Below are 25412 nucleotides of genomic sequence, written 5' to 3' on the forward strand. Positions count from 1 at the left end.
CTAAGTTCAAGCAAAAATAATGTAAAAGCCCACGCAAACAAAATACAATCAATATCAAGACAATGTATAGATGAGAAGCTGCATGGGATCCCTCAGAATTCATCCGCACTCTCATCGTCCAAATCCTCGACATCAGTTTCCTCCCACTGGGACACTATATCCTCAAACTCGATAGATTCCAAGTTCGGCAGGCTTTCAGATAGAGCCTCAAACCCTGAAAGATAAAGTATCACTGGCATCTCAATTCGAACATTTAGCAACCCCGGAAAGATCACCTAGATATGGGGAAGTTGCAGTTAGTCATGTGGTGCAGCAGATGGTAGCTAGTAAAACAAACCGAAATCCGCTCAGTGAGATAGTCCCATTGGTCAGGATATAGAAACATGGGTGCAATCCAATAATTGATGTGAAGCGTCCGGAGATTGGGTATGTTTAAATTTAGGGTGCGGATACACTCCTCAGTGCTCAAGTCACGAAAGACTAGAAGAAGGTGTAAAGTGTGTAACTGCGGGAAGATCACATTTTCCAAAGCTGGCTGTACTATCTTTTCAGTCGCCTCGCTGTATGTTAATACCGCTGCCTTCTTCACAAGGTTGGCATAATTCTGGCGGCGGTCGGGGGAGATTGGTATCATGATCTCGTTGAGTGATTTCCCATGTACTTCCATGTCGCTCCACAAGATACGTATCGCTTCATGGCACCACGTCTTGTTTACCAAGGCGCAGTTCAGTAAGCAACGTCCGAGATGCCATATTCTGGTGTTTCTAGTGTCCCTTTCGACCCAAAAGAGGATTTCACCCACAATTTCTGGAAGAGCCAAAGCTCGGTGAGCAGTGAGAGTAACGCTTTTGTCGCTCATGTTAGGAAGCGATGGTATGGGATCGGTTGTTGGAAATGAAAGATGTTGAGAATGATTGAATTTTGAGAGCAATAAGTCGATCTTCAAAGTGAAGTGTCTCTGAAGCAGGGAATTGTCTCTGAAGGAGCGACTCATTTCAAGGTTTCATTTCGTAGATGGCTCCGTTGAAGAGCCATGGCTCATAGTTATCTCCTAGTCCTATTCTGAGCAGCATGTCGGGTATTAGTTATTTTTCTCTTCTTATATAGAAAACACTCTCTTTTCCCTTACTTAATCTTCGTGATGTCCTAATTTATGCCTTCTAATGTTTGTTCGAAATGCTTACAGTTGACTGAGGTATTTTAATGTTGCGATTCAATATCTCAATGCCATGATCCTGTCAATATATACATGTAGTGTACCAAACTTAAGCAGTTGTTACTATTCTGGTACCGGAACATCAGACGAGAGCTATTCTGATCGCAATATCTTGCTATAGATATGACTTACTTCTCTTTCTATCATCGCTCCAACAATTGTGTATACCACACTTTGTACTAGGTTTGGAAATTTACGTAGTGGAAGTTGAAGCTATTTGTATGAATGGAGTAGATATGAGAGACATGTGTATAGAAAATAGGGCTTTTGATTAACGACCAGACTATGGGTAGTCCAATAAGCTACCTATGGATGCAACAAGGGTCGTTATATATGTAGGACACGCGTGTCCAATCAAATGGATATTCCAGTTTGACGTCTATGAATGATAAAGGTAAAGTGTAAACAAGAATACAAGGTGCCTCTAAGCGCCCAAACGCTGTGGCTATTTCGTGAGCCATTCAAGTCATCGCTCATGTGTCATCTCCAATAAGAATAAGCCAACGCCAGGTCCGATGAAGTCATCAATAATAATACAAACGCAGGTGCGTTAAACGCGATGCAAAAACACGACCAAAGAGAGCACACAAGACACATGCCATGGCAGGAGCTGGCTATTCGCACTGCTCACCGATGAAGCAATATGAGAACCGAAAGCTGCGGCTGTAGTCTGTCGAATGAGCGTATTAACAGAAGTAATGGTAGGCAGTAGTGGGTATTGTCGAACGTGCGGTTCTCCTCGTCAATCAAGTCGAGATTTCTCGCGAAGTCTCAACGCCAGAGCGGGAAAAGGCAGCCGAAGAAAAAGGCGATGCTGCTGACATAAAGCGGAAGGTAGACTGTGGAGTAAGATATTCCATGTTAACGGGGAAATTTAATCGAAAAGGGATTCAGGGGATTGCTCACTCATTGAGCCTCCACCCAGTGGCCTGTTGTGGCCAGAGCTGGATTCCCAGTCATACTGGTATCCTGTTGACGCGGCCGTGGGGCTTTCGGACGCCACCCAGGGCCAGACATTTGGGGTGACCCAGGTTGAGGTTTCTTTGTGGGTTCCACTCCAGGGAACTGGGACGCTGTCGATAGTTGCAGTAATTGCAGGTGCAGGCTCGGTCGACTTGGGCTCGGCGCCCTTGTTTCCATTGACCTGGCCTCCCTCCGCGATAATCGACTGCCATGAGCCACTTTGGTCACCATACCTGTACGAGGTTCCAGTGGAATAATCAGTCACCATCATTGACTTCATATACATCATGAAGGGACCTTGGCTATAGTCTGTTAGGCCACCAGCCCAATCTGCACAAACACAAACTGTCAGCAAGCACGCGGAGAGTAATTTTCAGGACTTTTCCACTCACCAATAGTGCCCTGGGCATTGTTCGAATCACCGCCAGCCCACACACCAACCTTGATCATCATCGGGCTTTGCGGGTACTGGTTGGTGTCTGCCGTCTCGGGAGTGAGAACACGAACAGTCTTGCCGTCAATTGCCCACACAATCTGGCTGCTGGTCCAGTCGATAGAGAAAGTGTGGAAGTCATCGTGGTTTCCAGAATTGTCGTGGAAGGCGCCACGGCTGAATGAGGTTGTGTCTCCTTTTCCGAAGTAATTGGTCTGTACTTGAGCGTTGTTTCCGCCCAGCCACTCCCAGTCAATTTCGTCCAAATCGTCCGACTGTAGAACTGCACTGCTCACGATTCCCGTCCCTGGTGCTGCCTTGATAGTAAATTCCACGCGGCCGAACATGATGTACCAGCCGGACTGAATTAGCGGGCCATCACCCTGCTTCGAAACAGTGAAGGTTGCACCATTCGTTTGGTCATATGTGACGGCTCCAGTTGACTTGAAAGCATTAGCCGCGCCACTTGTGAAATCAAATGTCTTGTCGGATTGGCCAAATGCAGGATCAGCAGGACACGCTGGTGGCTGTTAGTGCTCTGTCAACAACGGCGATGGTGAAACTTACATCTCTGTGTCGGATTGCAATCGGTATAAGTTTGGGCCGCGACTAACGTGGAAGACAGCAGGCCCAGCGCCGCACCAACAAAGAATCGCATGGTGGGCCAAGTAGAGTAAGTTATATGTTATCTCCAATACGTAATTTCCAACTATTATGCAATGATGAAGTTGAATGTGATATGAAAGGGGTAAAAGGTGAGGAATCAGGAAAGAAGAGAAAGAAGAGGAAGGGAGATTTCAACCCAATGGAATAAACAAACGGTAAGGGAAGGTGCCAGCCTCCTCTGTTTTAGTTGTTTCTGTTTTCGGTCGATCCGTGGGTCCCGGGCTGTCATTGGACCAATAACATTGCATCCCGATCGAGAATGTACAGACAACGAAGTAGACAGCTACGCCACGTTGTTCCATGGAGTTTACATGTACGGAGTAGTCATTTCCATGTAGTCCCCCGTTCACTCTACGGGTGTGCAGTCTAGATGCCAATTTGTATCAGTCTGAGTATATGTGCATATACAATGGCTATTCTGGGTATGTGATACAGAGCATATTTGAATAGATGTCTTCGTCGCGAATATATACGGAGTACGGAGTACTCCGTCGATACTCATACATATGAAAAAGAATGTCTACCTAAAAAACCAAGAAAAAGCGGCAAGGCACAAGCAAAATAATAGGTTTGGCAGAGCACACATATATATTAAGACCCCACAACTCCCAGCCTCCCACTTTACTTACACTTATTATTAGAGATGTGATCTCATATAAAAGATCTTCTCTTCATCATATAAATTCATACGGAGTACGTAGTACTGATCTTCTATCCGAAACAATTAACCTTGGCATATGTGTACTAGTAGTACTAATCAATAGTCATGATTCTAATGTTCGGGCCAGGGCTGCCTACCATTGGGCAGACATCTGCCCATTTGTTCTAACCTATAAATGATATGACTTTAACGACTAACTCTGACTAACCTTGCAATATCTGTAATTTCTACGGAGTATTTAGTGTGCACTCTGCCTAGACGCAGATAGCAGAGGCTGGTCGAGGCCTCAACATTAAGCCACTGATCGATGTACTCCGTAGACGATCGATGTAAGGGCGATCTGCCGGGCGACGAATAGAAACTTCGAAAACTGTGGGTCCCATTATCTCTCAGTAGCTACGTAGACAAAGAACTTGTTTCTGGGCTTAAAGAACCGGTACAAGTTTTGTCGAGTGATCGCATTTAGACCCCTGCATGACCAGAAACAAATTTCATGCGGTATATCAGGCTACCTTTGCCGTGATAACGTCAAAGTGGCCCAGATTATAAACAGGCTCCAGGGAACATTATAGAAAATACTAAAGTGTATTGTAGGAACAGGTAACACCGTCGATGAACGCAATATCAATAATATCTCACTCCTAACGATCGACCGCTCTACACTGCCTTGCCAGCCCGGCCGAGAAGGGACGCTACTGCATGCACGCCACGAGTAATAAATATGGTATTCTTTCAAACAAATACATGGAATTAAATACGAAAAAGGCCGTAAGCTGCATATTAACAATCGATTATTAATGATCACTAGTATTGGTATTACTGGGGAAAAAAGCAAGTTCGTACATACGCATTAGCGTCCCTTCTCGGCCGCGTTGGCAAGGCAGTGTACCTTGCGCCGGCGTATTACTGCGAGCCTAATATCCTTCCTCGACAGCAAAGCTTTCGGAAAAACCCTTCATCTATTTATATCGCGGACGAGGAGTGCTAGGCGGCATTCGAGATAATAGCGTTATATTCCTTAGTGCCTAATCGCGGGAGATTTATAGCGGGACTAAGTGCCGGGGGGCTTAGCTATAGGCTCGGCATAGTTGTGGATTATGATGAGATTAAGATAGGCCCGTGGAAGGGCTAGCCGAGGTAATTGATTGACGAGGCGGGTAGTCGGTTTAGGGAGTTGTGGAATAGTAGGTCCTTGTTTGAAGGGCATGTGGCCTTTATTGTTTGCTCTCAGCCTGTCTCTGGTCTCGATATATAGTTTCTTTCTCTTTAATATAGATATTTTTCCAGAGCACCAGTATATATACTGTTATCGTCTTCCTTGGCATGTCTTTTGTAGCTGAAGCTATGGACGTTGGTGGTAGAGGTCGACTCTTTGGCAAAAACTAAAAGATATAAAGATAATTTCCGTGATGCGATCTGCCGTACAAAATGACTAGATAGTACCTATATCCCTACATTCACATCGACTAAATGCGGTTATACTAGGAGTGCGGAATATATGTAAATACTTTGATCGATTCTACCCCGCATCGGACCTTTCTTCAACTCTTTTATTTCAATCTGTCCCTCCTCTTTGAAACAAATACTTAATCTAAAAATTCTACTCGCCATGCCCTACTCTTTGTCGGGTCGCAATGTTTTGATCACCGGTGGCTCTCGGTAAGAAACATACTTCATTTCCAAGGTTGGAGCAATATGCTATGATAATCAAAGCTAATCTCATTTAACAGCGGGCTAGGTGCCATTTCAGCCGAGAAATTTGCCTCTGAGGGAAGCAATGTTGCTATCAACTATATGTCCAACAAGGCTGCTGCGGATAAGCTTGCCTCGGACATTGCAAGCAAATATGGTGTAAAGACTGTGGTTATCCAAGGTGTAAGACACTCAAATCCAAGGCACATAAGCTATTTTGTCTATAGTTGATCCGCTGACATGATCTTGCACTCGGAAATAGGACGCTGGAGTCAAAGATGACTGTATCAACGCCGTCAAAACCACAATTGAGAAACTGGGTGGTTTGGATATTATTATCTCCAACGCCGTGAGTTATACGAGCAGACCAAGAGGGATGCACAATGCTGATATATGGGAAGGGATGGACAAAAATGACCAATTTCGGCGATCTTGATGCCATGGACGACGATGACTGGGATAAGGTATTGAATATGCACTCTTTGGTGGAAGTTTTGGTTTGACTGACTATTAGATCAGTGCTGGTCGGTTAATGTCAAGAGCAGCTTCCACCTGTTCAAGGCAGCTTTGCCCACTTTCAATGCGAATCCTGAAGGTGGTGTGTTTCTCATCACAGCCTCAACTGCGGTAAGCTACCAAAACAACTGTCCACTACTATGAAAAAATTGAAATGCTGATTACGGGGTCTTTTCTAGGGTGTCCTGGCAGGTGGCAGCAGCTTGCCGTACGCTGTCTCGAAAGCAGCATGTATGCTTTCATTCCTAAACCCACGCTAGCTGATTATTGATTACTGACTGTATCACCCAGCTATCCATCTCATGAAGTGTCTTGCTAAGAGCCAAGGAGCGAAAGTTCGCGTCAATGCTATTCTTCCTGGTCTATTGCTCACTGAATGGGTAAGTCGCACATGCTCGACGCTAGCATTGATGAATACTGAGAATATCCCAGGGTCAACGCTTCTCGCCCGAGAAAATCGAGTCCTGGACTAACGCAACAACACTCAAGCGAGCGGTAAGCAATCCTGGTATCCTCAACCTTCGAAGGAACCCTTGGGTGCTAACAAATCCAACTACAGCCCGATGTTGAAGACTGTGCGGACATGTTTGTTACATTAGCCAAGAACACTTCTATCACTGGACAAACAGTTAGAATTGGTATGGCTGTCAGATCCTGCGGGTTTGGTTGAAGCTGACAAATTTTTAGATTCTGGCTTCGCGTAGAAATGAGGAACGGAAATTAGTCGAACTGGTTATAACAGAGATTACCTATAGTACACATAACTCCACTATATATGTATATTTATTATACAAGAGAGTTGCGGAAGGGAGTCAGGTCCCGACCTTCATATTGGAATGCTCGATCACCGAACATGTGAGCTTTGATAGCAGCTCGCAGGCCCTCTGCATCTTGTTCGCCTTCCACTTTCATTCGGTTGATGCGCAGAACCTTGCCGTCAGCAGTAAAAACGTATAGCTGCCGCGACTTCTTTGGCTCAACAGGGTGGGAGGCATTTGTAAACGGTAGTCCCGGGAGTATTGAGAACGAATCACATCCCTTAGGCGGGTCGACCTCCTCGATATCTGTGAGAATGACCCGTTTCTGTTGGAATGATATAGTCCCATCTACAGCATTGCTCGCACATAGGGCCTTGCTCCAGAGTGGTCCAATCACTCGGTTACGTCTGTTGATATCTGCCAGGGTCCAATTTGCCCAATTGATATGCCGGTCCTCTGGTGTGATTTTGGGGGCATGTTTCAATTTTCCGGTTTGTTCAGCACCAGCATTTGTAATAGGAGGGACGAATAGTCCCTTTTCGATGCTTTCCACGAGCATTTGTGCTCCTTTCGGTGCAACGAAATCCACCAGCTCGGGAACGGTGCATGAATCTGGATTGGGGATGTCGAAGCCGGGAGCTGGCGTTTGTGATAATATTACTCCGTGATCAAAGTGCTTTGGATGCAAGGTCTGTACCGTCACGCCAGTGGTGGTCTGGCCGGCAAGAAGAGTATGATGAAGCGGTGCAGGACCACGGAAGCTAATCAATCAGGTCAATCGTCTTACTCCTCGATACTGAACATGTAACAACCACATACTTTGGTAGTAACGAGGGGTGTACATTCAAGCCTCCATACTTGGCACCATTCAATATGCGCGGCGGAACAAGAAGTCCAAATGAGACAGCAATCACCAAGTTTATATGACCGTTCGGGGAGGTCGGGGGCTAGCACAGTCAGCGAAAGTACCACTTGGGTTGAGTTTTGGCATTACCGTCCATCCAGTGAAGGTATCAATCTCGTGGATCGGAAGAGAGAGACCAGATGCGGCCGCTTTGAGTGGAACTGAGGGCAAGCCAATTAGAAAACATGGCCGTTCAAGGAAGCGTAAAATGAAGCTAACCTTCTCGAACCTGCTTCAGCCCTCGTCCAACTCTCTTTCCGGGCCTACAGACAACGTCAATGGAGGAAATACGCTCCGGTTGTTTCAAATGATAAGCATGGAGAGCTTTCAAGTGGGCGATACTGAATTCATCAGAGCCGCAAAAGAGAATGCGGAGCGGATCAGAGGTCTTGGTAGCATATGACCTGAAGGCAAGCCCTCGGGGTATCAAAGATCTCTTGCAGAGACGCAGGCTCCCTGGACCTGGAATAATCCACATGATTTTGACAGTTAATTGCTAGAAGTTGGAAAGGACAAAGTTGAAGCTTCCATAGTAGCTTATCGATAAAACACGCACGTGATGTCAACATCCACCCCAGATCCCACTTCAGATGCATTTGTCTTTCAACCATTACTGCTGTTGCCTGTCTGGTGCGACCTGCAGACGCCATCCAACTATGCGATGCCTGAAAGCGATCATGATTCAGTAATTCCAGCCCAACTTTCGTACCTTGCCATCTATAACCCGGCCCTCGGACCTACCGACGAGACGATAGCGGACCAGATCGTGTTCTATACTTCGAAATCGAGCCATGCGCGGCGCATCGATGGCTCCACGGCAGAAGTTGAAGCAAAAAAATGTATTGAGGATGAAGAGAATGAGAGATTGCGCCAAATAGGTCTGGCGCAGGGCATGGTCAACTTTGCTAGGTACGCATCCCCGCAACCCCCGCAAATGAACTAATCTAATCTTGCTTGATCCATAGTAACTTCTCCGCCGGAAAGACACTGGAATATGTTGAAACAGACAAAGCGCAGCTGGTTCTGCTTGAGTTGGAGAAGGACTGGTGGATTGTTGCCGTAAGTGATGAAGATAACGACACAGATCACAAAGCTCATGTTAAGCCAGTCTATCGACCTGACTCGAATTCCCGCCGATCCACCGCAAAGATCCTCTTCATCCCCCGACTCTCCGGCATTCTATTATTCGTCGCGAGAGATGGCACCCCCACCTCTACTGATCCAGCAATTACGTCGCGCCCATTCGGAATTCCTCCTGCATCACGACTTCAAATTATACGATATCCTGCATCAAGTCGGCAGGTCCACATTTTGTCTATTTCTTGAGCGTTTCTGGGAGAAATTTGCGTGGAATTGGGAGCTTCTGTTGACCGGAAACCCAATTGTCGATATCTATAATGGCATCAAACTCTCTGCGGGAGGGGAGTTGGGGATCGGCGTTGGGGAGGAGGAGTGGGGCAGCGGGGAAAGAGAAGTGCTTGAAGACTTCGTGACAAGGACAGACGGATTGGTGGACTTGGTTGTCTCCAGGTTTGGGGACCCGTCCCCACAGTTCGAGGGGTCTCCTGCTTCGGGATCAAATGACCCAAGTCGATGGCTTGGGGCCGATAATGATCCTCGACCATCCGATGGTGTCATATTTACTGGTATCGGTGCTCTTTCTAGGCACTCATTGGCGCATGTGTCACATTGGATGCAATGCATTTATCGGTTTGGAGATGCTGCATATGGAGTTGGGCGGGACCCAACCTCGCTGCGTCGCCGTAAACCACGAAAGCAGCGTGGAAGGCAAATTTCGGAAGATGCCCCTCCGCCCTTCACTCCAGATCGCAAATTTAAGCCAGGCATACCTCGCCCGCTCATAATGGCAGCACCCCAGCCAATCCCGGACGTCGTTAGGGAGAATCAAGCAGGAACAAGAAATGAGGCATCGCCACTTCGCACTGAGCAAAAGAGCGAGAATCTAGGGTTCCCAACAGAGGCGGTTATGAAATACCTCACTCTTGGATACGGCTCCTCTTGGAGTTTCTCTCCAAAGTCGACATCTACGCCGCCTGAAAGTTCTACTCCAACGCGCGATGATCCCCATTCAAACACCTCAACCCCAAAGAATCAGCCTATCAGTGCTGTCAAATCGCCCCAGACCGGCGCAAAAGATCGAAGCAGTACGAGGAACAGTCCATCGGGTCATTTTGTTCTTGGACCTCGTGATGATCTGGAAAAATTGGATGATTTAGAAGAGAGAAGCCCAGAGCCCGAATCCGAGAACAGCAAACCCAAGACTCGGATAGTGAATAGAACTCTACATGTCCACCTGGCAGATACCACTGCGAGAAAGCTCCAAGTTGTGATATATGTGGTATGTGGTTTCTTATTCCATACGAACCAGCTCGCTAATACACCATCCCAGCATCAACCATTCATGTTTACATTCCTCTTTGATCCTCAAACACCAGCATTATCATCACCGTCACTATACTCAAGCATGCATCACCAACTTGGTCCTCTTCAGAAACCCCTTCTATTATCAACATCCCCAACAATGGCAGCCTCTCGAATCGCCATGTCCGAGACCTCCCCAGATCCTAATAAACGGTTCTCCACTCGAACCCAGCCAGTTTACGATCTAGTCTACGACCCATTCAACCTAACCATCCGCTCCTCTATCCCTAACATCCCCAGCATGAACATCAGCTCCCCCTCCACCCAACCAATCAACTCACCAGCCCGCACCCCGTCCCCCTCTCTCTCCCTATCATCAACCCCACCACCCTGGTCCCGCGTTGAGAGCATAGCAATCCACCACCGTCTCCTATCAACGTACACAGACACGCGCTCCCGCCCGCAAGAGCTCGAACGCACAAGCAAAACCCAGCGCGGATGGTGGGTCGTCTGGGTCCGCATCCCACACAGCACAGCCCAAACTCCAACTGCGCTGTCCACCACGCCTTCCTCCACTGCCCTTTCATCCATGACCAACAACGACGACTCCTCCCCCGCGAAGCAGTCACAAGCGCCATCTGCTCCCCTGCCTCAGGAGGCCTTCCTCATCCGAAAAGCGAGCGACTACATCTCCCCGGCAAACCATGGCCGTGTCAGCAATAGCGCTCGCTTCTTCCGTGATCTAGGTGGCGCGTCTCCTTCCGCTGGATTGACGGGATTGTCCCGTACTACGGATATGGCGCCGTCGAAGCTGGTTGAAGGCCTTGGTATGGATGCTAGACGCTATATTGAGGGTCTGCTGAGCTTGAATCGGTAGTTGAGATGGGGCTTGGTGAAGTGGAGTGTAGAGTTGTGGGTTTCTATGTATCTGCAAATAGGTACATAATCCGACACTACAAACCACAATGTTTGAACTTGGGTATAGAAATTATCAAAATACTCTACATAGTAGTTGGAACTATTGAAATACTTACAGCCTTACGGACACACTACTACACCGCAGGATTAAGCCTGATAAGGTACACGTATCAGATCAAATAGACAGTACCATGCATGAGCTGTAACATAAAAACAAATGTAATAAAGGAGGGAGAGAAAACAATAAAAGCCGAATCAAGCTCTTCGCGTATGGGGAGATAACCGCAGGGACAAGAATCTATGACACAAGGGGAACTCGACCAGGGAAGGCGAGTCACGGCGTTGACCAAATTGCACAACCGGTGCTACACTGAATGGCTTTCCCTTCTTCATTTCCTGATCGTTCGAAGTCCGGGGTCTTTTTTTCAGTTCTTTTCAGGTATGTTTATAGTTGCCATCTCAACACGGCAGTTTGGCATTTCAAAATTCACGGTGTCGGAACGAGAGGAAAAGAAAAAGAAAAGCCCACAGGGTTATGATGAAGACAACGCCTCCCTAGACAAATTCTGCAAATAAAGGCAAAAGAAAAACACAAGGTCGACCAGCTGAATTGTGGGGGGAAACCTCCACGATTCGGGTGCCCGGATTCGATATTATCCACAATTTCGCATGCAGGCCATGAAGCCCTCCTCCTTTCCGAGAATAACGTCACCAATTGTTTATCGTGGAGGCTCTCATACATATGATCTCTGCTCGAGCGAGACCACCTCAACAATTGGTTCGTTTACAGAATCAGGCAACCCTTGCCACTCTTGCGGCCTCCCTTGCCCTTAACGGCCTTCAGGAGAGCAGCACGAGTAGCAGCCTCGAAAACTTCACGGACACCCTCGTTGGTGCGAGCAGAGCACTCGAGATACTTGTAGGCGCCGATCTTCTTACGGACTTCCTCACCCTGTAGTTATAAATTAGCTTATGATTAGATATACCATGCGATCGCGAGAGCGTACCTGTTCTTGCGAGACGGGGCGCTGAGAGGTCTTAGCAAGCTCATCAATAGTCTTGCGGTCGTCGCGAAGATCCTTCTTGCAGCCGACGAGGATAATAGGGAGACCCTGGCAGAAGTGCAGAACCTCGGAAATCCACTATTGTAGTACGTCAGCACTTCAGTCTATTTCAAACCCCAACATTTCTTTGCTTGGGGTTGTGCAGTCGATTAGAGATGAGACACCCACCTTCTCCTGGACGTTGTCGAGCGAATCGGGTGAGTCCACAGCGAAACAGATCAGAATCACATGTGAGTCGGGGTATGAGAGAGGACGGAGACGGTCGTAATCTTCCTGGCCAGCAGTATCCCAAAGAGCGAGCTCAACGTGCTTGTTATCAACCTCGACATCGGCAACATAGTTCTCGAAGACTGTGGGGACGTAGACCTGACGGAAGCAAGGTCAGATTATCCATCATGAATTATTCTTCCCCGGCGGATATTCCGAAAGGAATGTGATTTCGGGAATCGGAGTTTCGAGGATGGATAGGAGCTTACCTCGGGGAAGGTGCCCTTAGAGAAAACACTGTGAAATTCAGTCAGGCCGCCGAACCAGAAAAGTGAATGCAGAGTTTGGGGGAAGCGCCCTCGATAAAAGAGCCACTTGCAGTACTCACATGAGCAGACAGGTCTTACCGCAGGCACCATCGCCGACGATGACGAGCTTGCGACGGATCTCGGCCATCTTGATAAGGAACAAGTCAGTATAGGGGCAAATAAGCAGGAAAGGACCAGGTAGCCCCGCAAGTCCTAAAGTTCCAAGAGGGAAGAGTTTCAATAGGCACGAGGGGATCACAGAGCCAGATGATCAAGAAGAAAAGGCCAAGTCAGGCGCTCACTAGGAGGGGGGAAAGGAAAAGGGTGATCCCATACAGTGTTCAAAGGCGCAACGGTGTGGTAGACTTAATGCAGTAAATCAGCTAGTACCAGCAGCAATAGCTCTAGGGAAATGAGTAAGATGGAGTAGGTATTTCCGATGGGAAGCGATGAAAAAAAGACGATGGAATGATGATTTGGAGGTGGAGGAGAGAAAGATAGAAGACCAGGCCAGACAACGGAGGGCGGTGGCAGTATACGGGTATTTGTTGTTGCCAGTGGGTGTACCGGTATTGTGGCTTTTCTCCTTGGAGTTCCTTCGTGCAAAACTTGGAAGGCCTAGAAGAGGTATCGACTTGCGTATGTGGCAGCCTTAAAGGTACTCAAGAAGGTTGTACAAGTTTTGGTATTGGTATGCATGTGTACATAAGTGTTACCTTCACTTTGTAACTATTTGTGCCAACACACACGAGCACACACATACCCCAGTGTACCCCCTGAGTTTCAGGCTGCCCTTTTTTTTACATACTGTGGCTTATACCTTTCTCCCCTTTTGAGAGGAACAGAAAACATTAATACGTACACAGCCCAAGGTATGTGTGGCTGAGGCCCCCAAAACAACCCGCTCCATCCACATCGTCTGGCCCACTTGGTCGCTTTGTTGCCCACACAGCCAGCACAGCCAGCACAGCCACCAGTGGCTATGCATGTATCTGATACAATGAGCATAATGTGATATGAGTTCTCTCAGAGTTCTATCTGCCCCGGATTTCACTCATACTCTCTGGCTTTCAAAGGTTATGGAGATCTTCAATTAGTAATTTGTTCTCTTTCTAAGGTTGAGAAAACCCAACTCAGGTCCATTCATTCAATGATCACCTAAAACCTACTCCGTACATTCGATGGAAATCCCAAGGTACCTATCCAGCAACATTCACCACAAAAATTTATTAGCTCCACGTCCTCAAATTTCATGTATGATGTACTTACCTACTGCGATGCGTGGGCTTCTAGGTAAGGGCAATGCTCTTACGTGGCTGCCTTCAGAGCTACGCTGTACAGATAATTTCACCCAAAATGCTCAACTGGACCAGTGAAGATCATTCCCATAGTTCGCTGCATCTCAGGTCCTCTGACGTTCCGCGGGAGCTCTCTGTATGTACTGACTAAGTTGTAGGTGGAGTTTTCCAACCCTCTCTCATGCTCTCTGCTGGCAAACTCTGTCTCATTTGCTACCGTATCCAGGGGGGACCCAAGTAACTTGAATATGTCAATCCGTTCAACAAATCAAATTGCGGAATCTTTAAATTTCTAATTCAACCAGATCATCAAAACATTACCCCCTTCGCTTGGTTTGAGCTTACATAGCTTCACAACATTCTTGAGGCAGCTGTTTTGAAAGTGGAGCTGATATATTGCCAGCTCCAATGATTGCGTTGCGCCGGCTAAAAATAGTAAACAGGGGCCAAATCCTGGAGCTTGCGCCCACGAGCCACAGGCCGTTAAGTTGTTCCGTCGGAAAATCAGAAAAAAATTATGAGAGCATAATCCTTGAAGTTCAATGTGAACACTTTAGCGCTTCAATGGTTCAGCGCCAACATAATCTTCACAGACAAATTTAGATCTACACAGAAAATTTGTCTAAATTTGTCTGTCTTTGTTCATTGGCCACTAAAAATGGATCAATCTCGCAATTTCGATTGGTGTGGAACTCGACGATCGATTCAACATACAAATGCAACTCTAGGAGAGATTTCCTTCCCCATCTCGAAACAGATTTGACTAGAAACAAGGTTGAGGCAGCTTGGGGACAAGTATCGAAAGCAAAATATGCATGAGCAAATACCACTCACAAAAGGGTCTTTCCAATCCAGTTCCATATCCCAACGCCATGCTACGACGCTCTACCATACATGTACACTATGAACGTTCGATATGGATGAGTATGGCTTTTGCCACTCTCGACCACTCATCATTCTGGGATACCCGTAGATCTCAACTACATATATGTATACCTATGATACAACACACCACTACGACAAGTACATCCCCGGTGTCTACTTTTTGACCGACTTCTCTTGCGCCCAAGAAGAATCGCGAAGTCAAGTGTTCTGTTCTTATGCCCACCTTCATAATTTCATCAGCCTCTCAAAGACATTATTCAAGCTTTACATGATATCACTCCTAAAGCTACGATGCTGCATTTGTGCCGGCCTTCTATGGTCTCCTAGGGTTTGCGGTGATGAAGCAGGCATCCAGCAATGATCTCAAACTACGTGGCATCGGTGTGCATGCGTATCTCACAACTCATGCTTGTGTTTCTTGATTCTCCGAGGATGGTTGCAGATAAGTGGATTCCTCTCATCGACATTCGAAAACCAAATGAGCTCTGGTGGTAAGTGGCCGCCACACACATCATTTTGCATACATGTACCGGTACGAAAAATCAGGTCCCAAACACACATGGCTCCACGGATTGTCGAGTGTCGCTGTTCAAGGGCTCTTATGGGTCTCCAAATCCTTAGATATAGACCTTTAATCATGGTATTCCCCGAATATCTTTTTGATACCACGATGGCATTGATTTCACCTCTAGGCACTTTCTATGTGGATTATGGCCCTGGAACTTCGAGTGTGAACTGTGAGCTATACCTAAAACTTTGTTATACACAAATATATCCGTAAATCCCAGGTTTTATTGAGATTAGCTTTTATTTGCATTTGTTGGCTTTGTTGGAGTATCAATCGTTCCCAGCCTTTGTCACTTTTCCATGGAAGTATATTCCTTCTGCAAATAGAAAGAGTGACTTATAACTAAATTCCAAAGAGAGCAATAAAGGTGGCATTTGAATCACCGACTAGCATGTAGTTACAAAGAACGAGGGTCTCAGTACAACTACTTTATGTTTAGGTACAGGCGGGGCGGGCTGGCGCTGACATAATACATATACTATTATGGTCACGTGGACCGTCGGCCATCTTCAATTTTCGATCCGCAATTCGGGGATTCTGAGGCAGAGACAACGTTCGGCCATTGCTGGACCACAACACCCAATATGCAGAGAGTTATCCAGCGGACAGCTACAGCCCGGAAGCAGGCTCTTAAAAGGACCACCAAAGCTCATGAACGACAGGAATTGTTGGAGCGTGTTGGGATTCGGCGGGCGCGAAAGGACTACGGCGGCGCACTGTCTACTCAATTCCAAGAAGCTCGAAAGAACCGCTGGGAGGATTGGGAAAAGGGGCCTCTTGCACCTATGCGAGACTCCGGTCTGCAGAGCACAACATATGGTGGTCAGGATGCTTCCGTCTTGCACCCGCCGCGCCTCCCTAAGCAGGAACAACGGAGGCATGTCCTCTTCGCCGAAGGTGATCGAGTCTGTGTTGTACGTGGACGGGACCAGGGAAAGATCAACGTGATCCAGCAGGTCAACCGAGACAGCGAGACTGTTCTTATCAAGGGTATCAACATGGTATGTCTCCGGCAGACCAGTCATGCCAGGTCAACAACCTCTTAGTTGCTAAAACAAACCGCTCACTGATGTTTCTGGCTTAGGCCGACGTGATCATTCCCCCATGGGCCAAGGACAGAATGGGACACGCAGGTGATACCCAACCACAGTCCTTCCCCGTATCCTTCGACGATATCCGACACGTCATTCCGCTGGAAGACACAAATACTGGAAAGATGCAGAACGTCATTGTCCAGCACGCTTACGCCGCCGGGCCATATCATGAGCGAGAAGAACACAGCAAGCTCCCAAGATTCACTCGCTATGTCTCCGGCTTGGACATCGAAATTCCTTGGCCAATGGAGGAAGCGCCTGTCATCACTGATGGTGACATGGACACAACACGAATGACAGTTGAGACCAACACATTCACACCCACACTGGAGCAGCCGCCTATGCCTTCAACCGTCATTGATGAGCTGCGCAACAAATACTCCAGATTCCGCACTCGACACGATCCGGAATACCTGAAAGAGAAGATGAAGGAGGACCTCCGCAAGGAATACAGACAAACTGTCTCCATGATGACACCGAAGACAGATGTCAAAAATTTGAGGATTGCTCAAATTGCGGAGGCGAGGAAGGCAAAGTTGGATGCCAACGGGAATGGGATATTAACCCCGGGCGCCATTAACTTCATTAACCAGCACATCCAAACCCAACGACAGGTTCAGAAGCCAAAGAAGTTCACAAAGGTCCAGACTTCAAAGTCCAAGCAGGCTGCTTGATTGAGCGAAGGTGGAAGTCAGAGGGGGGTTTTTTTTCTGTAGCATTGTGTACACACACCACTGTATTCTAGTCTGGAGCTTTGCATTCACTCATATATCTATTTCTCGATAAAGTTATTACGGAATTATATCTTTTGAATTCATAGGAGTATGTAGATATCCAATACATGATCCCACGTTAGGGTTCCAGTCAATGCGGATACTTCGGGTCCACCCTTACGTTTATCCCCCAATTCTCCGACTAACCTTCATCTCCCTGCACTGCTGTTCTCTTGAACCAAAGCAGTCGCGACAAACATGGCATTTGCCTCGATTAATTCTACGGGCGCACCTATCGCCGCCATTGAGGAGGCATTTGCGACAGAACTCCTGCTGAAGAAGCGAGTCTACGATGCGATCGGTGTGTGGCCAACAACGCACCTGCGTCCCCATTCGATGACCCCGTCGACCTCCTACTGACCGACGCCAATGGGTTTTATCGTTTAGGCACAACCCCACAGCACAAACCTCTATTCGAAGATCTTGCGAAATATACCTCCAGCCTGCTGGCCAGGACTGCCAACACTACCCTCCCTTCGCGGCCTCCGGTTGCTGATGGTCCTGCCGCTAAAAAGCGCAAGCTTCAAAATGGAGACTCAGGGGAGGCTGCGCAGGCGTCAGTCAACCTGAAAGATGGCAATGCGCCACTTCAATTTTATGTTCAAGATGTTTCGTTCTCTACACCGCAAAGGAAGAAGCTCACGCTCGAGATCACTGCTGGGCATCAGTATCTTCGGGCAAGGAATCAGGCTACAAAAGAGATTGAATTCGGCGTTTCTATGGACAAGATTCGTGAGTTCGAACCGGAAAAATAATTATTTTTTTCAAAAAAAAAAAAAAAAAAAAAAGAAGAGTTGCTAACATGACCTGTAACTAAATTAGGACATGCGCTTTGTCTTCCTGTGCCGGAGAAGACACAGAAACAGTTCAATTTTTGTATCATCCCCGAGTATGCGGATGGCATCACACCCCCGCCCGAGGGAACAACAGTCTCCGAAGCTATGGTGTTTACGATAGCTGATGGACCAGCCAAGGCTGCATTCTCAGGAAATGGGGATCAGCTTGGCCACGGTCCCGGTGAATCGGCCGAGGCATTTATTCGCAAAATTCTGAATGAGAATATGCCTCACACCAATGTTGTGCGCCCTGATGATAAACAATTTGTCAGTGCCATGCCTGAGGCGCACCGAAAGGGCGAGAAGGCATACCATGTCAAGGCATTCCGCGGTAGCAAAGAAGGTATGTAATATCCCCTATCTCCATTTCACCGGAAGCAATTGTGGGTTTGATTTTTGGTCCCGATCGTTCTAACATACTGTGGCTTGCGCCAGGCTACCTCTTCCTTCTGTCTACGGGGATCTTATTTGCATTCAAGAAACCACTTCTGTTCTTTTCATTCGCTACTGTTGACTCTGTCTCGTATACATCCGTTCTCCAGCGGACATTCAATCTCAATGTCATGGCTCGCCCGGCGAATGGGTCCGAAGAGGACATCCAGGAATTCGAATTTTCTATGATCGACCAGGATAATTTCTCCGGGATCGACACTTACATCAAACGACATGGTCTCCAAGATGCTAGTCTCGCAGAGGCGCGGCGCGCCAAGGTCTACAATGTTAATAAAGCTGGTGGGGAGGACGCAGCGGCACCGGCCCCTGACACAACCCTTGAAGATGAAAGCGAGCTTCAGAAAGCCCAGCGGGAGCTTGAAGATCAAGAAGACGAAGAGGAGGAAGACTACAACCCTGACAGTGAGGATAGTGAAGGCAGTGGGTCCAGCAGTGAAGAAGATGATGATGATGAGGACGACGAGGATGCCGGTGAGGACAGTGACGAAGACATGGGTTTGGTTGAGAATGAACTTGGGAGCGAGGCTGAGGACATCCCCAACGACCATTAGGCAACACGGGGGCCATTTATCATGATATCTGCTATAATGTAACGATAGGATTAGATCCATGAACTTCTTTTTGTAAAGTCTATCCGTTAGACATGTCAGAAGATCAGAGGCTCAAGATATATGTCATATACATAAAGCTTGTACATCGTATAAAGTACTCTTCTAGGTATAGAGTCAATTTGTAGAAGACCGGGTTCCTGCCAAGACTCTAATATTATTTGATTAACCACATTCCAGACCAATTCCAGACGGGAAGAGCTCTCCCCTGAAAAAAAGAAAAAAAGAAAATTGAATCAAATTTTCTATGGGATTAGACCCTGTCTTTTCTTTTTGAACAAAAAAATTACATCTGTCTCTGTACTTTGTAGACATATCTGAAACCTATCCCTGATGTTTTTGGTGCCTGGTTAATGCAGCCCTGGACGTTGAGCCGCTGCGGAAGCGCCGTGGTCTGAGTTAGGTCTGAGTTAGGTCTGAGTTAGGTACAGAGTAGGTACAAAGGTACATAGGAAGATTCAGTAACCAATTTGGTGGCTTTTCCTCGTTAATCTTTTTATTGAATAAGGGCAAGCCTTTTAATATGAGTAGTATGGAGAGAACAATGGAGACGATGGCCTCTCATAGGTCTCAAAGAACATTACGGGAGTAGAGGATTTCCCCCAACCCCAAAATTACCATACAGTTACTGTACGCTCGTGACCGCCAGTTCCTGCGTCCACCCCCTCAGGGCATCTTTACCAATACCAACCCAATACCCTCCGCTCCCTGTCTCTCTCTCTCTCCTAGAGTGTTGCTTCCCTTTCTCTTCTCCATCTCCCCCCTTCTCAGGTCCTCTGGTCTATCTTTGAACCACTGCTCAGTGCGGCTCGTACTCGCAGTAGGTCGAAGTACCATACTTATTTTGTTTTCCCCTTTTTTACCCTTTTGCTTTGGCTTGTCTAGAATCTCCCCGGCCTCAACCCCAACTCGTCACTCCCCGACCGTCAAAAAAAGGACCCACGAGCTCCTCAATTCTTCCTCGGCACTGCCAATTCCGCCTGTCTTTGATTGTTCCGGCTTTATACGTCCCCTACGCCCCTTTGATCTTGTCCCGACTGTGCATTCCGCCTGCTGCCCTGCCTCCTATTTATCGTCACCGGTACACCAACAATTGGGCAAATAGACCCCCATTGAACCTGTTAGAGCTGCTTCGGTCGGAAAAAATAGAGGTCGTTGTGATGTATGTGACAGGACCCTTCAATATTTGCTTTCATCCTTGCCCGACCTCGTGTATGCTGACTGCGCCCAGTGATAGTACTCACCAATCACGTGTTACGTCCCTGAAGCCATTCCCCGTGATCCAAGGTTTACTTTCTCCGGGTCGCAATACCTACTCCCGCATCCATGGCCTCCTCGTCGTCAAACGTAGTGGGTGTCCACTACCGCGTGGGCAAGAAGATCGGTGAAGGATCCTTTGGTGTCATCTTTGAGGGCACCAACCTCCTGAACAACCAGCAGGTCGCTATCAAATTCGTATGTTCCCCTCCCCTTTTCGTCACGGCGAGCCCCCTGGCTGACCTGGAACCAGGAACCCCGGAAAAGCGATGCACCCCAACTCCGCGATGAGTACCGGACATATAAGATCCTGGTTGGATGCCGTAAGTATTCCAGATCCAGGAACATACGATGTGCGCTCTTCTAACTTCATGTCAGCTGGCATTCCCAATGTCTACTATTTCGGACAGGAGGGTCTCCACAACATCCTCGTTATCGATCTCCTCGGTCCTTCTCTGGAGGATCTCTTTGATCACTGCAACCGCCGCTTCTCCACGAAGACTGTTGTGATGGTAGCCAAGCAAATGGTGCGTCTTTCCCTGCTTCAAATTGCAAGATGGACCATGGCTAACTGTGACTAGCTTTCGCGCGTTCAAACGATTCACGAGAAGAACCTCATCTACCGAGATATCAAGCCAGACAACTTCCTCATTGGCCGGCCATCAACCAAGGCTGCCAACGTTATCCACGTGGTTGATTTCGGTATGGCCAAGCAATATCGCGATCCCAAGACCAAGCAACACATCCCTTACCGCGAGCGTAAATCTTTGTCGGGTACTGCTCGTTACATGAGTATCAACACACATCTGGGCCGTGAGCAATCTCGGCGTGATGACCTGGAAGCTCTTGGTCATGTCTTCATGTACTTCTTGAGGGGTGGCCTTCCCTGGCAGGGCCTGAAGGCAGCTACCAACAAGCAAAAGTACGAGAAGATTGGCGAGAAGAAGCAAACGACAGCGATCAAAGATCTCTGCGATAGTTATCCAGGTATGTTATCTCACTCATATCCATGTCTATATTCATCTGCTAATCGCTCGGCCAGAAGAATTTAACAAGTACCTGAGCTACGTGCGTAACCTTGGGTTTGAGGATACCCCTGACTACGATTATCTCCGTGATATCTTGACACAAGCTCTCAAGAATGCCGGCGAGGTTGAGGATGGCGAATACGACTGGATGAAGCTCAACAACGGACGGGGCTGGGACTACAAGTCCTACTCCTCTCAGGCACATCTCCACAACCAGCACCAGAGCTCGTCCGGTCGCGATCTGCACGCAAGGGAGCTCCGCGGCAGCCAACGCCCCGGGGTGACAGCCGACCGTTTAAACGCCGCGCAGCCCCCGCCTCCTTCACCAGCGAAAGTTGGAGCTGGGAAGACACGCGATCGCCCAAGCGCCGGCGGCGTGCAGGCCAAACGCCAGAGTGTCGGATTGGAAGCATCGACTCCGGCCGCGTCAACCCAGGCACAGTTCCAAAACTCCAATGCCCACCTCCCCGGTCGTAACGGAAGTCCAGGGAACCCGGGGCTCAGTAGCCAACAGCCACTCGGTGCGCCAGGGACCCCTGAATCGGCGCCCACTTTCGCACAGAAGTTGATGAAGGCTCTGTGCTGCGGTAGGTGACTCGGCTGAACTGCATCACTTGAGCACCCAGCTCATCTCAGGATCCAGGTTGAATTCCAGTCAAATGAAGCGATGGCGCATTTTTAGACCTACCGCGCCACGCTTTCAGCTCTGATTCCTGCCCTTCATGTCATAAAATGGCCTAAGGAGGTCTGCATGGGATTTCTTTCTTTTATTCTTGTTTACTTTCACCTCTCGCTCCTTTCTTGCCTTGTGTTCAAGTGGTTAGCGCCGCTTTGCCGAGCAAGAATCGTGCTTCTCGGCCTATATCACCTTCCGGCCATACTCCTTTTTTTTTTGTCCCATTCGATCCTTCAGCCTATACATTTGACTGCGGGTAGGAACAACCTTTCTCTCATTGATGTTACGTCTCATCACTCTTTCATGGTGCTACGGCTCGGAACGGCGAACTAGTGAGATTTTTTGTCTTGTGTTTTCGACTTCGCTTCCTCGCCTCGTCACTATATCCGGCGTGCACCGTTTAATATCAACCCTTTGGTTTTTTTTCAAATGGGCAGGCACTCATCGGTTGATCCTCTGATGCCATTTATTCGCGGCGCGCCGCCCTTGGGGCTTTGTTTCCTGCGCTGGCTCGGGAGACAAACAACATGGATTAATGGCTTCAATCCCCCGTACGAGAATTTGCAAGGCTTAATGACACAAATACGCCATTAATGATGAATCGAGCTGTGAGAGTTGACAATCAGAATCGATTGATCTTGGGCCATGCTTGTCCGTGTCTCTGGTATACAGCTCTCGGTCTCAGTTTGTCCTGTTCATCAACTGGACAAGCATACCAGGCAACTCTCGTTTCTATTTGGGTGTTTTATTTCCTTCGGGCCGTCTACCATAGCCCTGTCGTCCTTGCCATTTCCTCTCATATCGTGCATCCGGGAGAACAAATCCTTTCCACTGCGTGGTCTTTTCATTATTGCATGCATGCAGAACCTGGTGGAAGAGCATATTGCATATATCCCCGTCCCCTTCCCCCTTCCCTTCAACCGCCTGCTCTGCCCCTTTGATTGTTCCAAAGATCTACTGTCCATGTCTATAATCGTCTTTTGTTTGTTCGTCTCCTTTTCTTGCTCTATTTCAGAAGCGAGTTTTTGTTACCGGTAGTTGTGGCATAAGATAGCATTTTTCTTTTTTTTTCATTTGGTTTGTTCTTACCAGTCTTCCGTGGTTATTCGTACGGCCTATATAAATACTTCCTGTAATAAGAGCTGTTGCATTTCTATATCCTCTCTTGATCTAGTCTAGGAGTATAATATAGGTAGTTGTTTCGGTATCATTTGCTTTATATTCGTGGATATGCCTCTTAAGATGCTGGCACCGCCATGAATCGGTTTATATTCTTTATCTTTTTCATTGCTGTATCCTGCAGATATATACTAGGCAGAAGGGGTCTTCGGCGGTCTTCTGTGGTAGATCGATATCCATGGATCCTCTTGGTCATATCATGTTGATACTATACAGGCTTGAGGGATATATTTTTTTTCCCAAGAATAGTCGGAGGTGAATGAGTATTTGATAGGCATTCTCAATTGCCTCCTAGTACTACAAAACCATATAGCCCCACACAGATCAGGTAGAGCATAGGACTACATGTGAAGTCGATAGCTGGAAGTACTTTCAGAACAACTGAGGTAGCAGTATAGCATGTTCACCCTAGTCCTTCGGTCTATGTATATCCCACCGTTGCCACAAACACACCACAGTCGCATGATCATCTTCCCAATACTATTGGTATATTTACATCTTCAATTCGCCACTGCTCTGACAATCACAAGCTTTTGACTAACATAGCCAAACAACACTGCGCAGCCACACCACCCCGTAGCCATTCTGCAGCTCTACATGACACGCTAATGCAAGGATCACCAGTCCGTGGCAGGTCATAGCATGACGTAAGTCACCCAACAGAGTAACCTTCTCAAGGGTGGAGTAGACCAGCGGAGATTATGACAATCCTACTATATGCTCAACGTAGTATGTCTCGACGACAACCCTTGAAAACAACATGTAGGGTCTGGTCTTCCCCGAAAGCAGTGCAGAATACGTGCATGCGAAACGTAAAGTGCAACGCAACCTCTCCGGCATCTCCATCTTGAGCCTAGCAAGAATGTGTCAAACCGTCATATGATTTCAGTTTCAAAAACAAAACATATATTTAACGTCGATCGTTGATCCCCCAGACTCTGCAGAGACGTAAACTCTAAAGTATCACAATACCTTGCATCCCTTTACATATACAGCATATACAACATATACAACAATATGTAGAAAGAAACGGTTCTAGGTACAATATACGGGAATACTAACAGATATCAAACAAACCCCATGACCCAATAAGCAAGCCTTTCTCACACAGTCGGACGGATATACAAATCCCCCCCTCAACGCCCCCGTACTTAACCAACCAATAACCATCGACCCCCCACTGAAAAAAAAAGTTCGTTATATTATGGCGCAGTCGCAACCAATAACAACCGGCATGCACCTGCACGCGCAGTGAATCGCAGCGAGAATACGGATATGCACCAGCCACCTAACCACAGCCAAGCAGCCAAGAACCGACGAGTATCCGCATCTAGTATGATTTCCCAATACATACCCAACTGAAAAGATAAACCGTAGACCCCCGGGAACGAATCCGGTGCACCTTGCAGAGGAATCTTGAGGACAGGGCCAGTTAGAATTGGCAGTGGGTTTGAATAAGTGTAATTTATAATGTGTAATACATACTAGTTAGTAGTTTTGCCTACCTTGTTTAGACTTACGGAGTAGTATACGGAGGAATAGGGATGTTTTTAGCAATGCATATTCCCCCGCATTTATCTCCTTCCCCGCTTGGTTGGCTTTTGCTTGGCATTCCTGTAGGCAGAGGAGTTTCTTTTCCTTTTCCGTTTTGCTTTTTTTGGCGCATGGGCTGAGGGCTTTTCTGCGGGGATGGGCTGGTCGTGATTGACATGGGTGTTGATGAGAGGTGATGATTGGTTGTGTGTTTGGGATTAGGTGCTGGGCTGTGGAGGGATGTTATTATTGGTTTGAAGCTGAGCTTGGGTTTGAGCTTGGGCTCTTCGGTTTCTTTTTTTTGATTTGTGTTTGGTTTTTTCCTACTTGGTACTTGATACAATATACTATATATATTGTGATAAGGGGATAGGTGCTTTGCTTTTAGTACAATTAGTACAATTAGGGTTGAACGTTATTATTCTAGTTAATACTAAATACGTGCTGGGATATACAAGCTATTGACTTCCTGCATGTGATGCTGAATATCTTTATAAATGCCGATGGTGTTGTTCAATTGACCTGCCTATAACACA

The 25412-nt window shown here is 47.4% G+C and overlaps 9 protein-coding genes across 9 annotated transcripts; 5 read left to right on the forward strand and 4 right to left on the reverse strand.

Moving 5' to 3' along the window:
• Positions 1-92: 92 nt before the first annotated feature.
• On the reverse strand, positions 93-859 carry N7479_008139 (uncharacterized protein; the record flags this gene model as incomplete). The annotated part of the gene is made up of 2 exons (XM_057255833.1): positions 93-275; positions 338-859. 2 exons carry the CDS (start codon positions 857-859, stop codon positions 93-95), a joined length of 705 nt encoding a protein of 234 aa, XP_057109695.1.
• Positions 860-2090: 1231 nt separating this feature from the next.
• N7479_008140 (glycoside hydrolase family 16 protein) lies at positions 2091-3270 on the reverse strand (the record flags this gene model as incomplete). Its single annotated transcript, XM_057255834.1, has 3 exons — positions 2091-2509; positions 2572-3132; positions 3180-3270. 3 exons carry the CDS (start codon positions 3268-3270, stop codon positions 2091-2093), a joined length of 1071 nt encoding a protein of 356 aa, XP_057109696.1.
• A 2278-nt stretch (positions 3271-5548) lies between these two features.
• N7479_008141 (SDR family NAD(P)-dependent oxidoreductase) lies at positions 5549-6851 on the forward strand (the record flags this gene model as incomplete). Its single annotated transcript, XM_057255835.1, has 10 exons — positions 5549-5598; positions 5670-5814; positions 5894-5980; positions 6033-6095; positions 6151-6258; positions 6327-6378; positions 6439-6527; positions 6580-6642; positions 6707-6785; positions 6835-6851. 10 exons carry the CDS (start codon positions 5549-5551, stop codon positions 6849-6851), a joined length of 753 nt encoding a protein of 250 aa, XP_057109697.1.
• Positions 6852-6933: 82 nt separating this feature from the next.
• Positions 6934-8287, reverse strand: N7479_008142 (methionyl-tRNA formyltransferase; the record flags this gene model as incomplete). The annotated part of the gene is made up of 4 exons (XM_057255836.1): positions 6934-7666; positions 7725-7852; positions 7900-7970; positions 8029-8287. 4 exons carry the CDS (start codon positions 8285-8287, stop codon positions 6934-6936), a joined length of 1191 nt encoding a protein of 396 aa, XP_057109698.1.
• An 81-nt stretch (positions 8288-8368) lies between these two features.
• N7479_008143 (uncharacterized protein) lies at positions 8369-11068 on the forward strand (the record flags this gene model as incomplete). Its single annotated transcript, XM_057255837.1, has 4 exons — positions 8369-8718; positions 8775-8868; positions 8918-10168; positions 10220-11068. The coding sequence occupies 4 exons, from the start codon at positions 8369-8371 to the stop codon at positions 11066-11068; spliced, it is 2544 nt and encodes an 847-aa protein (XP_057109699.1).
• An 825-nt stretch (positions 11069-11893) lies between these two features.
• rho1 (Rho family GTPase RHO1) lies at positions 11894-13239 on the reverse strand (the record flags this gene model as incomplete). Its single annotated transcript, XM_057255838.1, has 6 exons — positions 13025-13239; positions 12769-12836; positions 12650-12677; positions 12342-12539; positions 12117-12251; positions 11894-12061 (listed from the first exon to the last, which is right to left on the reverse strand). The coding sequence occupies exons 2-6, from the start codon at positions 12834-12836 to the stop codon at positions 11894-11896; spliced, it is 597 nt and encodes a 198-aa protein (XP_057109700.1). The 5' UTR covers positions 13025-13239.
• A 2784-nt stretch (positions 13240-16023) lies between these two features.
• On the forward strand, positions 16024-17207 carry N7479_008145 (mitochondrial 54S ribosomal protein uL24m; the record flags this gene model as incomplete). The annotated part of the gene is made up of 2 exons (XM_057255839.1): positions 16024-16440; positions 16524-17207. 2 exons carry the CDS (start codon positions 16024-16026, stop codon positions 17205-17207), a joined length of 1101 nt encoding a protein of 366 aa, XP_057109701.1.
• Positions 17208-17504: 297 nt separating this feature from the next.
• rtt106 (putative negative regulator of DNA transposition (Rtt106)) lies at positions 17505-19146 on the forward strand (the record flags this gene model as incomplete). The annotated part of the gene is made up of 4 exons (XM_057255840.1): positions 17505-17607; positions 17694-18038; positions 18129-18485; positions 18578-19146. 4 exons carry the CDS (start codon positions 17505-17507, stop codon positions 19144-19146), a joined length of 1374 nt encoding a protein of 457 aa, XP_057109702.1.
• Positions 19147-20529: 1383 nt separating this feature from the next.
• On the forward strand, positions 20530-22136 carry N7479_008147 (casein kinase I; the record flags this gene model as incomplete). Its single annotated transcript, XM_057255841.1, has 6 exons — positions 20530-20658; positions 20714-20783; positions 20839-20987; positions 21042-21447; positions 21506-22075; positions 22132-22136. 6 exons carry the CDS (start codon positions 20530-20532, stop codon positions 22134-22136), a joined length of 1329 nt encoding a protein of 442 aa, XP_057109703.1.
• Positions 22137-25412: the final 3276 nt, after the last annotated feature.

Source organism: Penicillium vulpinum (assembly GCF_028829585.1).
Source record: "Penicillium vulpinum strain IBT 29486 chromosome Unknown utg000003l_segment0_segment0, whole genome shotgun sequence".
Lineage (NCBI taxonomy): Eukaryota > Fungi > Ascomycota > Eurotiomycetes > Eurotiales > Aspergillaceae > Penicillium > Penicillium vulpinum.